We start from the raw sequence: 14,327 nt of genomic DNA, 5'->3' as shown, positions 1-14,327 counted from the left end.
ATTTGCTGTCTGTGTTGTCAGTTCAGCTCACTTGATGTTTTCACCTCAGGTAGGCACAGTGCGCAGAGGTCTCTGCTGATGGGTTTGGTTTTTTTAAACTCTTACTGATTTAGTCCTCCAGTAAGGCTCATGAGATGCTGTGATACTTAAGGCTTTGTTAGCTATCTCCTGGTGACGTGAGGCATGTCTTCTCAGGTTACTGACAAAACTGGGGCTTGCTTTGCTTTTCAGGATTCTTAAAATAGTCTGCAAACTTGCCTGCCAACTGCATATACTGTTACAGCAAGTGACTTCAGGTTATGTGTAAATGATAGCTGCTGCATGCACTGAGAGCTGATTTTGTCATCATGTATAAAAGCCAAGAAGAACAACTTCTGTTGGTGTTGACAATGAAAGAAACCAGCTCAAAGGAATGGGGCTGTGGCAAGGCTTGTGGGTGTTCTTTCTGTTGCATTGTTAGTGTGCATGAGAGGATGTGCATTACTTCTAATGGCCTCCATAGATGGCTATTTTTTAGAAAACATATATTTAAGTTCTTTTTTTTCCCCCTCTCCCCATTCACCAGTTAAGGGACATCAAAGAACCTAAATCTGTAGTTCAAGTCACGCAGCTGCTTTACAGAAGCAATTGATACAGTGGAAGTCACAAGTTTTCTGACTTCGCTTGCCCACTTTGCATTTTTCTCTTACATATTGAAGTAATTTTGGGTTGTGAAAGTGCAAAACATTCTGTCCACTGAAACGTTGCTTAGGTTATTATTGGAGTTAAATAGACTGTGTTCTACAGCACCATGTCATGCTGCTGACAGTCTGTTTCTTAAGCAAGCATGAGTCCTGGTATGTGGCAGAAAGTAAATTAGAATTTACTTTTATATAAAAAGCTCTCAGCCTCCTCAAAGCCAAATATGTGTTCATTAAGAATGGCACTTCTGGCAAATGTAAAAGTAAGTCTGTGGGCTGAGTCAGAAGACAATCTGTAATTTCCATATGCACTGTTGTCATTAAAAGGCTATTTACAGAAACTGTTACTCTTCTTAATTGCTGCCTGAGGAGTTGCCTCATGGTGGAGCTCAGAGAGATGAGGGAGGCAGCTATAAAGAATGTAATGACAATAAGAACTCTGGTCTGTCCAACATGTTCACCTGTTGGTATTGATACCTTTCTTAGCCCATTAAAGCCATAGTTAAATTAGAAGTTGGGAAAGTTAGTTGACAGTTAAGTAATGGTTAATACTAATGTAGTTTGAACAGGAGCACCTGGCAGCTTTATGCTGTTTCAGTGCCCTGCTAAACTTAATGTGGGACAACAAGAATAGTGTGTTTTGATGACCAAGATACTTAACTGCAGAGTGATATTCCTTTTGGTACAGTACTGTACACTTAGGAAATCTTTAATTGTTTTAAAACTAGCGAACATCTCATATGAACTATTTGTAAAGATAACTCTACATAGACTGTCATACCGAAGGAGATAAAGCATATTTGGGTATATTAAATTAAGAAATCAGACCTTGCTAGCTCAAGAAATTAGGAACTGTAGTACACCAAAACTGTTCATACACAGATACCTTAACATACTTAGAGTTCTGTGCTGTTATATGAATGATTGTCAGGAAGGAAGCACTGAATAGCAAAGGCCCAAACCCACTGAAACAGCTATGTTTAAGTTTTCTATTAAGTACCCTGTTTAAATTTCATTTTCACTTGGTATTTTTCCTATTAGAATTATAGAGAATAGTAAGCTTGCTCTAAACAGGATTTTGAAGAATAAAATATGCTCTGCATGAGTAGTAGATTTGGAAAGAGTTTTTCAAATCTGTAATGCTATTTTATTCAGTATTCCATAGAGGTAGTGACAGGACCAGTCCTTGGAGTACAGGCTAGAGACATATAAATAGACAGGATTTGTTTTATTAATGAAAGCAATAAAACATAAGCAAACATCACAAATTTGAGTTTGTAGGGTGACCAGAAGAATGGTTTGCAGTGTTTTTCTTCACCTCTGAAGTGATTTGTCATCTAGGGCATGAAGATGAGTCACTGACTCACAATGTTTCATTTCCCAGTACTCTCCATACAGTTATGAGTGTTGTGTTTATCCTGTCGGACACAAACTACTTACAGCAGATTTAGGTATATTAAGAAAAGAACACCACTGATGATAAAATGTTAACAATATTTTTTTAAACGAACCAGGCTCTTAATTTTGACCTATTAATATGCAAAACTATGATCTCACATCATATGATTAGATACTATTTTAGAGGAACTTGTAAATAAGGAGGAAGGTACCTTTTCTTGAAAAGGCAGCATTGTTTGCTTGACATCGTTGAGCTGCTTCAGAACCTTTGTGTGATTTTTAGTATACAATTGTTCTCATTTAAAATCCCTTCTTACTTGCTTAATTGAAATCCCAGTGTCAAGTTGGACATAAAAGTATTCATAATAATACAGTTTCATTATTATGATGCAAACTTTTGCATACAGAGTTAATAGTATCTCTGAAAGCAACCACAAAAGAAATTGGCATACCTTTAAAAAGTAAACTTGTGCATCTTTGAGTATGTCTTCCAATTCATTTGTTTTGAGGTAATGTAGAAAATATGTGTTTCATATATTCCATACCAAAAAAAAAAATCACTTTTGAGTTTTGCATAAGATGTTATTTCAGCATAACTGGAGAAATATTTTTAAACCAAATAATTTTAACCAAAAATCTTTTAGTGGCGTACTAATACCGTCATTAACTGATCCTCTAAAATTCTAAGTGATCTTTTACTGATTGCATTTGCTTTTTATTTAGAGAGAGATACGCATGGTAATTTCACTTTTAGAAAATGCTTGATGGCAAACTTTAATTCCTGTACAATAATCAATTCATTCTTCTCCTAAAATAGATTTAGTATCTGTTTAAATACACAGTATTTTGAAGCATCAGTTTACGTTAAAAATTATTTCTACAACCGCAGTGGAATTACTTTCAAGAAATAGTTATCTTTGGTGCTTCAAGTCCAGTCTTTTGCAGATGTAGCCTTGCAAGCCTCAGAGCTTGGAGAAGGGCTTTGCTCTGCTCTGTTCATGTGTATCTCTCTCTCTGTCTCTGCTATTGCTCTAGCACTATGTTAAAAGGATGTTTTTCTGCCTTGGATTTGAGACAGTTAAAAGCTAATCCTTACATACTGTGTAATTTGAAGTTTTTTTATTGATTAATATGAAGACTTGCTCTTCTTCCTGTGCTGTCTTTGCAGTTTATAGGATGCAGTCATGTTATGCTTCTTTTCATTTTAAATGACCGTTGCTTTGCTTTTCCTTCTTTTTGTGCTACAAACATAGTGGATTTATGGTCTGTGGGGTGCATTATGGGCGAAATGGTTTGCCACAAAATCCTCTTTCCAGGAAGGGACTGTATCCTTGTGCTGCTGCAGCAGGTTGAATTAGTTAGGAAGTGATTAACCTTTCTATTGATGTTGTGTCATACAAATGCATATTGTATAACTTGATTTTTTTTTTATTAAATGAACATGGATTTTTCTTGTGATACACTTTAAAAACAAAATCAAAACTTCATTTATATTCAGGCTGCACCTAGCAGTAGGACATAGTCTCTGCTGGTCCTATAGTTAGCATTCATTCACCTTCACTCATTTTCATTACTCAACGCTTTTTATAGTCACTTCATGTGTGTGTGTGTGTCTAGATATTTTTATTTACTTTATTTTGATAACTATCTTTTATGTTAATATCATTGCATTTTGTTTTCAGTTGACATTTGGTCAGTTGGGTGCATCATGGGAGAAATGATCAAAGGTGGTGTTTTATTTCCTGGTACAGATCGTATCCTTACCTTTGGCCTAGGACGTAGTTATAAAAGGTCAAAAGATACAACAGCAATATAGTTTCAGATTAAGGTGGTTCTAATTTTTAAACACTGGTTTTAAACTGCCTTTTCAAAATAGAATTTGTAAGTTTACTACTTTAGCTGCAGAAAGCTGCAAAATGTCTACAGTTATACCATTGAAAGCAAATGCGTATGACTGTCTTTAGAGATCTAAGCAAGATGAACGAAATACCACTTGTGCAAACAGGCATCTTTTTCCTTTTCCTTTTTTTTTCCTCTTCTTTTTTTCCTTTTTTCCAATTTAATATAGTGTCTGTCCATTGCTTTCAAATGTTACCACATGTAAGATTTTGTTTCATTTTGTTTAGGTGGTGTTTTACTGATTCACATGCATTGATTCCTGCCTTGGAGATCACTTTTATGTAATAACTTACTAATATTGTTTAGTCCTCAAACTTGTAAGCAGTTGTTATTCTCTGAGTTCTAAAAGACATATCAGCTTCATTAGTTTTGTATTTTTGTATGCAAAAATGATCCTGCAAACAGCTTTCAGAGATATTTGGCACTTCTGGCTTTCTGTTCTGTAAATGACTTGATGGTGTCTGTATGGGTTGTCCTGTGAACAGTACATCAGACAAAGCATCTGTTTCAAACATGGGGTTGAAACTTCTGGATCATGTCAAAAATGAGTGAATTTAATTAAAGCTTAGCATCTTATTTGTTTTACTAGTAGCTACACCTTTTTTTTTAGCTGTTATCAGACATATTTACTATTTTCACTTCAGACTAACTGTGTCATAATTGATAGTTACCTTTAGGGGTGACGATTTTGAGGCACAGTGAAGAGATGCAGTACGTCCTTCTTTCACACAGCTCTGTCACTGCATAAGCTGCACCATGCTTAGGTTTATGCATCTGGTTTGCTGTCCTGGCTTTTCAATTTCTACTCTGTGCCATACAGTATGTATATTTGTTTTAAAGGCCTGCACTTACAAAATCCTTATATAAAGGCTTGCCATTACGTTTTTAAGAACATACAAGAGGGCCTGCTATATACAACTGAAGGTGCAGGTAGTCTCAATATCCAGGTTTGGACAGTAGCCAAAAAGAAAAAGCTGAGGAGAATATATAAATGAGATTTGGGTATATAAAATTTTACCTGAGCTCTCTCCCAGTATTGGAACCGTCTGCAGCTTAGAATTTCTGAGCCAAAAGTTGGTTTTTTTTATTAGATAATACATATTAAATTATTCTGCTGTGAACTGGTCAATGTCCCTTTTACCTTATGCAAAATTTCAGTTAAGATGAAACTCTTTATCTTCTGCATTAATGTTTCTGACAAAATTGTCATTGACTTATGTGGGCAAATATTTAACTCTTGGTGTGCCCATTGGGCTCAGTGTTGCACATTTTCAGTGAGAGATCATAACTTGGGAGAGCCCAGGACTGGGTTGAGGTATCACAGAGAGAACAACAATCACCTACAAGGGGTAGTTCCTGCAAGAGCCTTGGTGATGTGTAGTAGCTTCACTGCACTGAATTCTTGTTTGAATCAGGAAGTAAATTGTCCAGAGACCAAGCAGTGCCTTTAAGTTCATCTAATATTTTTTTGTGAATCTCCCAACTTTCTCTGTTTATACAAAGAAATATATCCTTTGCTGGTGAATGGTGGTTTTGAGAAAAATGAGTGTTGCCTTGGCTACAGTGCCATACTCTTGCTTTGTTTCACTGTTTTCTCTAGGAAGATAATACTAATAAATGATGACAAGCTTGATGTTTTATTATAATTTTCTGTATTTTCTCTCTGAGGTTTTCAAGTGGTTTTAACATAACTTACTAGCTGAAAATTGGACACAGTGTTTTTCTTAGCTGTATAACCTTAGATATTGATCAATGGAATAAAGTTATAGAGCAGCTAGGAACGCCATGCCCTGAATTTATGAAGAAATTGCAGCCTACTGTCCGAACATATGTGGAGAACAGACCTAAATATGCTGGATATAGCTTTGAAAAACTCTTTCCAGATGTTCTTTTTCCAGCTGACTCTGAACACAATAAGCTTAAAGGTAAGTTGCATCTTCTGTGTGGTGTACATTTAAAAAGCTTTAAAACTGTGATCTGTTGAACAGAAATCTGTCTTGGTTTTTTTTCACTATAAAATCATCCTGTCATGGGTGATTGTGCTGGTGATGCTTACCTTCACTTTCTCGTCTTTGAAACACCTATTCATTCTGGAGATACCTTTATAAAGAAAATATAGATATAGATATTCCTCTGATAGATTCCAATGGTAGATGCCAGCATGATTTATAGAAAAGTGGGGGGAAAGTGGAATAAAAATTGGGTAGGCAGAGGAGATATTTTTTCTCTAGGGATGGAAATAAAGGTTGATATTCATAATATGTAGATATTCTGTAGTTATTGAAATAACTTACTGGTTCTAAAAGTCGCTTACTTGGTGGAGCCACGGAGTCACAGCCTCCCTTATTTTCTGTGACTAACAGTACGTGGCAGGATTTTTTCCCCATCAACTTGAGAGTGATGTAGGTACATGCCCACTGCTGTTTCAAACAAGGCTGTAGTGGTGGCTGAGTTGTATTTCCCAAGGGGCACAGCTTGCTGAAAATGTATAGTGAATGTATACCCAACTCCTTCCATGCCTGTGTTTTGTTTTTTTCCCATCAAATGGAGCACTTTCATAAACTCCAAATTGTGTAAGACATTTGTAGATGCTGAAGTGGAATTAGTTTGCTATGGTCTCCTCTCCTTTTAAGCTGTGAAATGATATGCTGTGTGCACTGTATATGGCACTAATCTAAACAGAAAATTTCACTTTTGCAGCAAGTCAAGCAAGGGATTTGTTATCAAAAATGCTGGTTATAGACGCATCTAAAAGAATCTCTGTGGATGAAGCCCTGCAGCATCCATACATCAATGTTTGGTATGATCCATCAGAAGCAGAAGCTGTAAGTTCTTGTTTTAAGGCTATGATTAGGAATGTACTGTACTAAAGCAAATTTGTGAGCTTCAGCTGTTTCAGTATGGTTTGATTTCCCCTTGAATGGATTCTGAGGTATTTAGTCCCAGGCAGGAGAAACATTTTTATTAGCTGCACCAATTGATAGTATTCTTAAACTGAAAAGTGAACATTTCAGCAAAATTCCAAGTACTAGATCTTGAGCTTTCAACTGCTAAGGCTGGGGACTGAGCATATGAGAAAATGGTGGTTTTCTTGTATTTTTAAGAAAAGTGGTTAGCTGTGGCCCACTAAGAATAGAAAAGATGCTTGATGTAGACAGGGCAATTAGAATTCTGTTGATCTTCAGTGGCTGGTGGGAAAACTTACTAATTAACGGTAGGTAAAAAGGGCTGTTTGGAGGTGGTTGCACTTAGGAGCAATTTTGCTGGACTCTTCAGTTCCCGTTTTAATTATTGGAGTAATTATTAGAGTAGCATAAGCAAAGCTGGTAACTAGAAGAACTTTAAAATGTGTAGCAGCATCTAGAAAACAGGCAGAGTCCAAGCATGTGAGAATATATGACCATGTAACTACAGTATTTTTAAGTCAAGTTACGATTCTGAATGCTTACTTTTGTTTTTCATTCATTCTGGTTTTATATCTCTTTTGATTGCTTTATCATGAGTTAGTTCTGTTTTTCAGCCTCCGCCAAAGATCCCAGATAAGCAGTTAGATGAGAGGGAACACACGATAGAAGAATGGAAAGGTAAGAACAACATTTTAAGTATAAAAAAATCTTTGGGGAGTAGGCTGAGCCCAAACAATTACTGTTACTAGATTCTTCTGAGCAACCTAATAGTCTTAAACTGCTTGGAAAGGCAAGGGAATACATTTGTGCTTCACAACTTCCTGATTGTTGAGACACTAAAAACTTTTCCTGCAAAGGTGCCAAACCTTTGTAGTGAAGTTAAGACCTTCTCTTTTGAGTCTCCTTTTGCAAACCATAAGGCAGTGTTTTTTTAGGGAGGGTCTATCTTCTGGACAAACTGCTACTGCTGCAGAAGGTGCAGGAGTTTGACTAATGTAAGTCTGAAGTAAGAATACTAGTATTCAAGTGGAGAGCATGTTAGCAGTAATAGTACATTGAAAAAACAAGCAGAGGATTTGAAAGCAGCAGCCATGAGGAGTGTTAGTAATCATAGAATCCTAGAAAGGTCAGGGTTGGAAGGGACCTCCAAAGGTCATCTAGTCCAACGCCTCCTGCAGTCAATAGGGTCATCCTCAACTAGACCAGGTTGCCCAGAGCCTCGTTGAGTCTCACAAGGGAGATTACAGCTGGTGTTGGTGATGCTGATAGTTATGAGCTGTGGGCTCCTGAGAAAATAAGTGGGGTTGTGGTGCGGAACAGATCTAGGATGTATAAGAGTCATGTATCCAAGAGCATGGTTATTAGTATGCATTACTGGTTTAGTGTTTTTATTTCCTGGTTGTGTATGAGGTGTAAAATGATAGAGTATATGAGGGACATTGTTGTTATTTGTAAAGCTGTGCTTCATTTTGAAATTGCTTCTTAAAACTGTGGTTTTAGCACTAAGAAAAAATGCAGATCTAATGGTACATGTAAGGAGGAACTTCGTGCACAAGTCTGTGAAATCTAGTACTACCACATTTTTAAGTTGCCTTTTGTTAGAAGAGTTTGAATTGTAAAGGCAGAAATATGGAGAATGATGGAAATTCTTTTAAATATGTGGCTTCCAAGCAGAGTTATTTCCCTTTGGAAGTAGATTTGCTGAGGGTATTTCAAGCAATATGGAATTTATTTTTGAGGCTTCCACTGTTCTTGAAATTATAATTCTTAAATGCTTTGTGATTGCATTAGTTTGCCAGTGACAGATAAGAAGCAGTGTTCTGACAGTTTGTAGGAGTTGCATTGAATATGTTTAGTCTGTTTCTTTTATTGATGCTTCTGTAGATTAGCAGCTGAAGTCTTTTCTGGATAATAAGCTGACATTGGCCTGGAAAATTTCTGACTAGTACACAGGCTGAGTGATAGATTCCTGTTATTGTGATGCTTTGGGTGTTACCCGCCCGCCCCTCCCCCCCCCCCCCCCCCCCCCCACTCTTATGAAATCACCCAGACTAGACTCAGCTGAGCTGGAAGTTGGAATTGGAATGAAGCTTTATATTTACAGCTTAGCACAATATACAAGCAGATGTTTACAATATATACAGCTATAGACAGAAATATACAAGTTAAAAAGTAATACAGAAACACAACAGCCCTCCCAGAAACCAGAGTCCCCAGGAGGGGCTCCCAACCACCCTTCCACCTCCTTTCCACCCCTTTACCTTATCCCAAACTTTGCCTTATGTTCCAGGTGAGTTTGGAGAATCAGCCCAGGGGGATTAGAAAGCAGATGGATTAGTCAGACAGCAGGTTAGGGAGAGAAGGGAGGCAGCCAGAGCCAGAGAGAGAGCGAGCAACTCCATCATCTATATTTATGTTCTTTTTTATACATCTCAGCAAGCCTATGAGTGAAGTAGACATCACCATTGTTTCCCTTTCACAGCCTATAATCTAATTCCTCTCACTAAAATATCCCAGCTAGGCTCAAACTAGCATAGTTACAAGCGCTTGTAACCTGTTAAAGGTTGAGGAACTTCTGTATCTGAAAGATAAAGTTGCTGCTTTCATTAGGAGTGACTACTTAGGTGCCAATATTCTATGGTTATCTGGGCCTTTAGATGTTGCTGCTGAGGACAAAATTCAGTGCCAGATGTGAGCTGGGAGGATGGCAGAGTGCTGGCTGGGCTTGTTCCTACCTGACTGGGTTTGGTCCTGCTTGTTCCATGGGAGACTGCCTATTGAGTTTATCTGTGTCAAAGAAGCCATTGATAAAGACTGAACACTTCTAGCCAATAAGAAACCTATGAAATGTAAATGTACATTTTAATGAGAGATGTATTATTGATTCGGTCTTGCCTGCCTTCCTCTGCATTTTCAGAGTTGATATACAAGGAAGTCATGGACCTGGAAGAGAGAACCAAGAACGGGGTTATACGTGGACAACCAGCCCCTTTAGGTTGGTTACAATAAAAGCACAGTACACAGCTCCACTGAGTTGTAGGTCAGAGGGGAGTAAAGCTGTTCAAGACATCCACGTCTTGAAGTATCACTTAGAAATATGACTCCTAAAAGACCAGTAACTTCTTGAATTCTCTTTGAGATATTATTTGAATTGAATATATGGGGTTGAGATCTCTTTTTTATTAATTTGGTAAATTCTTCCATCATTGTGTCCTCCCTCATTTAGTTCATCCCTCAGGAAATGTCTTGGTGCTCCATTGCCACAGTCTGGTGCCGTTTGAAATAAAATATTTAACCACTACTTACATCTACTAAGTAATGAAGTAGAATGTCTAGGTTGGAAATCTATGGAGCAAAGACAAACTCTTGCTGATTTTTGTGCCCATTTGCTGACCATTGATAGAACTTCACTTGTGCTATTGAAAACTTGCAACAAAGTTGGAAGGCTGTTGCTGACTCTGCTCAGAGTTCACTGAAGTCCACAATCCAGGAATGTCCCTGGGTACCTGAGGCTGAATGTATGAATTGTGGATGAACACCAGCTGTTTCCCAGCCTAAAAGGGAGGATCTGATAGGAAGAAAACCAGATCCCTTCTTTCTTTATGAAAATATATCAGTATAGCCTGACATTTTTGTAGGGTATCTTAATTCTGGCTTTATCAGTACTGTCTCTGTGACTTTTAACCTTCGGCCATTAGCATTTCCTGTAATTTAACAGGTTTCATGCCAAGTGAGTTTTTTGCTTCTTGAGATACTATAAATTAAGCCCCACATCAATGACTTGACACTGACAATAGATTGAGGAAAGGAATGACTGTTAGGAAGAGACAGACTAATGCAAGTACTGAACCCTGCAACTGTATCTGCAACTGATTTGCTGCTTTGTTTCTCATAGCACAGGTGCAGCAATGATCAATGGCTCTCAACATCCATCTTCGTCGTCATCTGTCAATGATGTGTCTTCAATGTCAACAGATCCAACATTGGCCTCTGATACAGACAGCAGTCTAGAAACTTCAGCTGGACCTCTAGGTTGCTGTAGATGACTACTTGGTTTTTGGGGGGTTGGGAGGGGGGTCCTTCTAATTGTTAATAGGGCACCTTTAAAATTTGGTGGTATTTTTGAGTGTTTTTTCAAAAATAACTGTAGAATCCATTATAAAGTGCTGTACTTTTAAACTGTAAGTTGTGTTAAAAGCAGCCACTTTTTTTTTCTTTGCTGTAATTAACTGTAAAGTATTAAACCTGATAATTTTTATGGTGGTTTTAAAATGTGCATATTTGCTTTACTATTATGCTGCTGATCTTTTTTTACTGAATTTGTAAGATTTGTTTTATCAAAGCACATGTTAATGTTGTGGTCATTACCATACAATGAATTATTTAAGATTTTATAGGTTTAAATTTTTTTTATTAGAATTTATTCCATATGTTTTGTTCATGATATCCTTCAAAGTTTTATGCTTGGTCATACATCTGTGTCCAGGTGGAGGGAGAGAGAATTCAGTGCAGTCAGTTGTAGTTTTGGGCATGATACTGTGGTGCTGGCAATCCACAAAGTCCTCCTATTTTGGCCACTTGCCTAGAAAAACTTCAGCAAAAGCAACCAGTAGTAACTTTTTAATTTGATGTTTTTCTTTAGAAAAATAGTCTACAATCCTTTGCAAAGTAACCTCATCTGAATGGTTTAACGAACTTAAGAAAGCAGAGCGTATCTCCAAAGCTGCAGAAATATCTAGCCTAACAAAATGATGTGATGTTTTCTGCAGAGCTGTGGCATGCCAAATCTTGTGATCACCATAAAACACGAGGATACTTCATGAATAATACATCGCAATGCAAATAAACTGTTTACTTCTAGCTTGTAGCCTGTTTTTGTACACACAAAATGAAGTGTATCCAGGATGTCTAGACTGCCGTGAGGGGAAACAAAAATGCTGTAGCTATCTTTCTTGTCAGATGTGATTCTTGGGAGTTAGGTTTATTACTAGTTTTGTCTACTGAGGCAAGTGCTTTTGGGGGAGAAGAGGGAATGACCTGAATACAATAGGGGCAAAACTCAGCTGTCTCCACTGAAAGTAACTGATTGCTAGAAACAATTAAGGGGTAGGAAGAACCTCAGGATTTCTGTATCTAATGCATTAAGTGAGCAATATATGCCATCCAAAGGAGGGGGAGGTAGAGCTGTATAAATTAACATTTATCTTTCATTTCACCATGAGACCAGTGCAGCAGAAATATTAATAGTGGTTCATTTTCAATCATAAATATTCAGTAGTTTTCAGCACTGAAGCCCCAGGTTTCAATATAGTTTTTAAACAAAAGAGATACTGAAATACATAGAACAGTTACTAAAAGTCATGTAAAATGGTGCTGCTCCTCACAGAAGTATTTTAACTGTTTACATTTTATATTTACAGAATGATTTTATGTATAACTGACTTAAGTTATGTATGAGTTAATCGTTCAGAATTTATTCCTTTGGAAAATGCAGATATTTAGTGAAACTAGGCTGTATAATTGATTGCCTTATGTAGATGCATATTTTGTGTAGTGAATTAGAATGTGAAGAGGAATTTAAATTAGTAATGCTCACAAAAATGAACATTAAAAATATCCAGAAGTCTTGCCAGGTGCAGAGCATAGACAAATAAAGTAACTGGCTGCAGAGGCCATCCAGGAACGCCTGATGATCTTCAGCATGGTTCCTTCTGCTTGCTGGGTTAAGTAGGTGTCTTTTTGAAGTTCTGATTGGAAGGAGGAAAATGTCTTTGCAGTACATTCCAGAGAAATAGAGGTGATAGTAATGCTTTCAATATCTAACATGTCTCTTTAAAAAGCATACAGGGTTACAAGGAATGCTCATAGATGACTAAATTGATAAGCTGCACAGTTGTTTTCCTGGCCTGGTTAGACTGCTGGTAAGTGCTGTGTGCTTGTAATTTTGCTTTCCTCACTTGTATCCAATACTTCAATATTGCCTTTTTAAACCACATTTGTTAAGGCAATAATTTTTACAGGATCCTGCCAAATTGTGTATTACCTCAGAACAGGCAGGACATGTTTGGATTTATCTAGCACTGGAATGTAGAAAATCTTCTCAAGTTGAACAGAGCCTAACAGAATGGTCTATTTTGTAATTTTTTTTAAATCAAAGTTTAAGCTGTGAATTAAGCCAAAATTTTTGATCCTACAACAATACTCCATTGTTATATAGAGCCAAATGATATTCTGGTCAACACAGTGTAATGACGTTAAGACTGACAGAGTGAACTTCTGATGCCTCTAAGTGCTGTTAAGAACAGAATTCAGTAAATATAAATCCTATTTACATTTATTTTGGACCCGTCTGGATTGCAGTGGTGATTGAAATATCTTCGAACTTTGCAGTAATTTTTGCTGTCACCTTCTGGTGTCCTACAGAAAAAATTGCTTTTAAAATTAACATAGAGCGAGACGGTTCCTAGGCTTTTACCACACTGTGCTACCAACGGTAACCTTGGAGTTCATAAGCTCTGAGGGGAATTCAGCTTTTCTTCTTAAGGTAGGGTTAACGAATTGATGCCAACGTCTGCTGTGACCTATTGCAGCGTGAGCGAGCTGTGCTTAAAAGGATTATTTCAGTAAGGTCCAAGCTTTGCCTGTGGGAACTTAGAGTTCATTTTTGGCATCATCTTCATAACAGTGCTGCTGCCCATTTTTTTTTTTGTTTGGTTTTGGGGTTTTTTTTGTCCTCTCTCCTTTGCATTTGCTTGCACTTTAGGCAAATGGAAGTGATGGAAATTTCAAAGACAAGAAAATCAGAATCAGTAACCAGATTATCACAACATGCTAATTGAAATTTTATATTTGTTGAGATATAAAATTATTTCAGAGATAGTTGTACACTGCCACTGGAGTTCTGCTACTGTCTATCGTTATGCTCTCAGATCCTACACTATGTAATAGACTGAGTAATTTTATTCTTAAAGTATTATTAAGTTTTATTTTAGTCCATTTTCCAAAATCTTCTCATGTCAATAGGCTTCACTAAAGTGCATGCAACTTCTAGAACCATTCCCGTCCTTTGGGAGATGGTAGGGAATGAATTACTGAGCTGTCAGATTTGTCGTGTCAGGTTAAAAGCTGGACAACAATAGCAAGATTCTAGTCAGTGCTGTGGCAAGCATCGAGGATGAAATAGCTCCTCTCCTTCTGTGCGAGTACATTCTTAAAGAATTTGAAATAGATTCATAGAATCACTGAGTTGTTTGGGTTGGAAAAGACCTCTAGAATTGTCCAGTCCAGCTGTTGAACTGACACCGCTGTGGCCATTAAACAATGTTCCCAAGCAGAGGCAGGGTAGAAATTAGTGCTGTTACCGTGTGCTGCACCACTGCTCTGTTGAATTTTCTGTCGATGCAAGAAAAAGGAATCAGATTTGAGGTTCCTGTGTGTTTGTGTG

At 37.3% G+C, this 14,327-nt stretch overlaps 1 protein-coding gene across 5 annotated transcripts in view; it reads left to right on the top strand.

Moving 5' to 3' along the window:
- The window catches only part of MAPK8 (mitogen-activated protein kinase 8), a 46,452-nt gene extending 33,232 nt beyond the window's left edge, over positions 1 to 13,220 (top strand). For 2 of the 5 annotated variants that reach the window (XM_064144779.1, XM_064144781.1), the window contains exons 7-12: positions 3,332 to 3,403; positions 5,720 to 5,902; positions 6,678 to 6,802; positions 7,498 to 7,561; positions 9,801 to 9,878; positions 10,784 to 13,220. In XM_064144779.1, the coding sequence (XP_064000849.1) occupies positions 3,332 to 3,403; positions 5,720 to 5,902; positions 6,678 to 6,802; positions 7,498 to 7,561; positions 9,801 to 9,878; positions 10,784 to 10,929 (668 nt within the window). In that variant the 3' untranslated portion in view covers positions 10,930 to 13,220. Of the gene's footprint in view, positions 1 to 231; positions 509 to 3,331; positions 3,404 to 3,760; positions 3,833 to 5,719; positions 5,903 to 6,677; positions 6,803 to 7,497; positions 7,562 to 9,800; positions 9,879 to 10,778 lie in introns of those variants that run through there. The other 3 variants (XM_064144780.1, XM_064144782.1, XM_064144783.1) reach the window with 3 other exon arrangements.
- The last annotated feature ends 1,107 nt before the right edge of the window (positions 13,221 to 14,327 follow it).

The sequence above is a fragment of the Pogoniulus pusillus genome, chromosome 6 (genome assembly GCF_015220805.1).
Source record: "Pogoniulus pusillus isolate bPogPus1 chromosome 6, bPogPus1.pri, whole genome shotgun sequence".
NCBI lineage: Eukaryota > Metazoa > Chordata > Aves > Piciformes > Lybiidae > Pogoniulus > Pogoniulus pusillus.
This window is presented reverse-complemented; position numbering and strand designations above follow the sequence as displayed.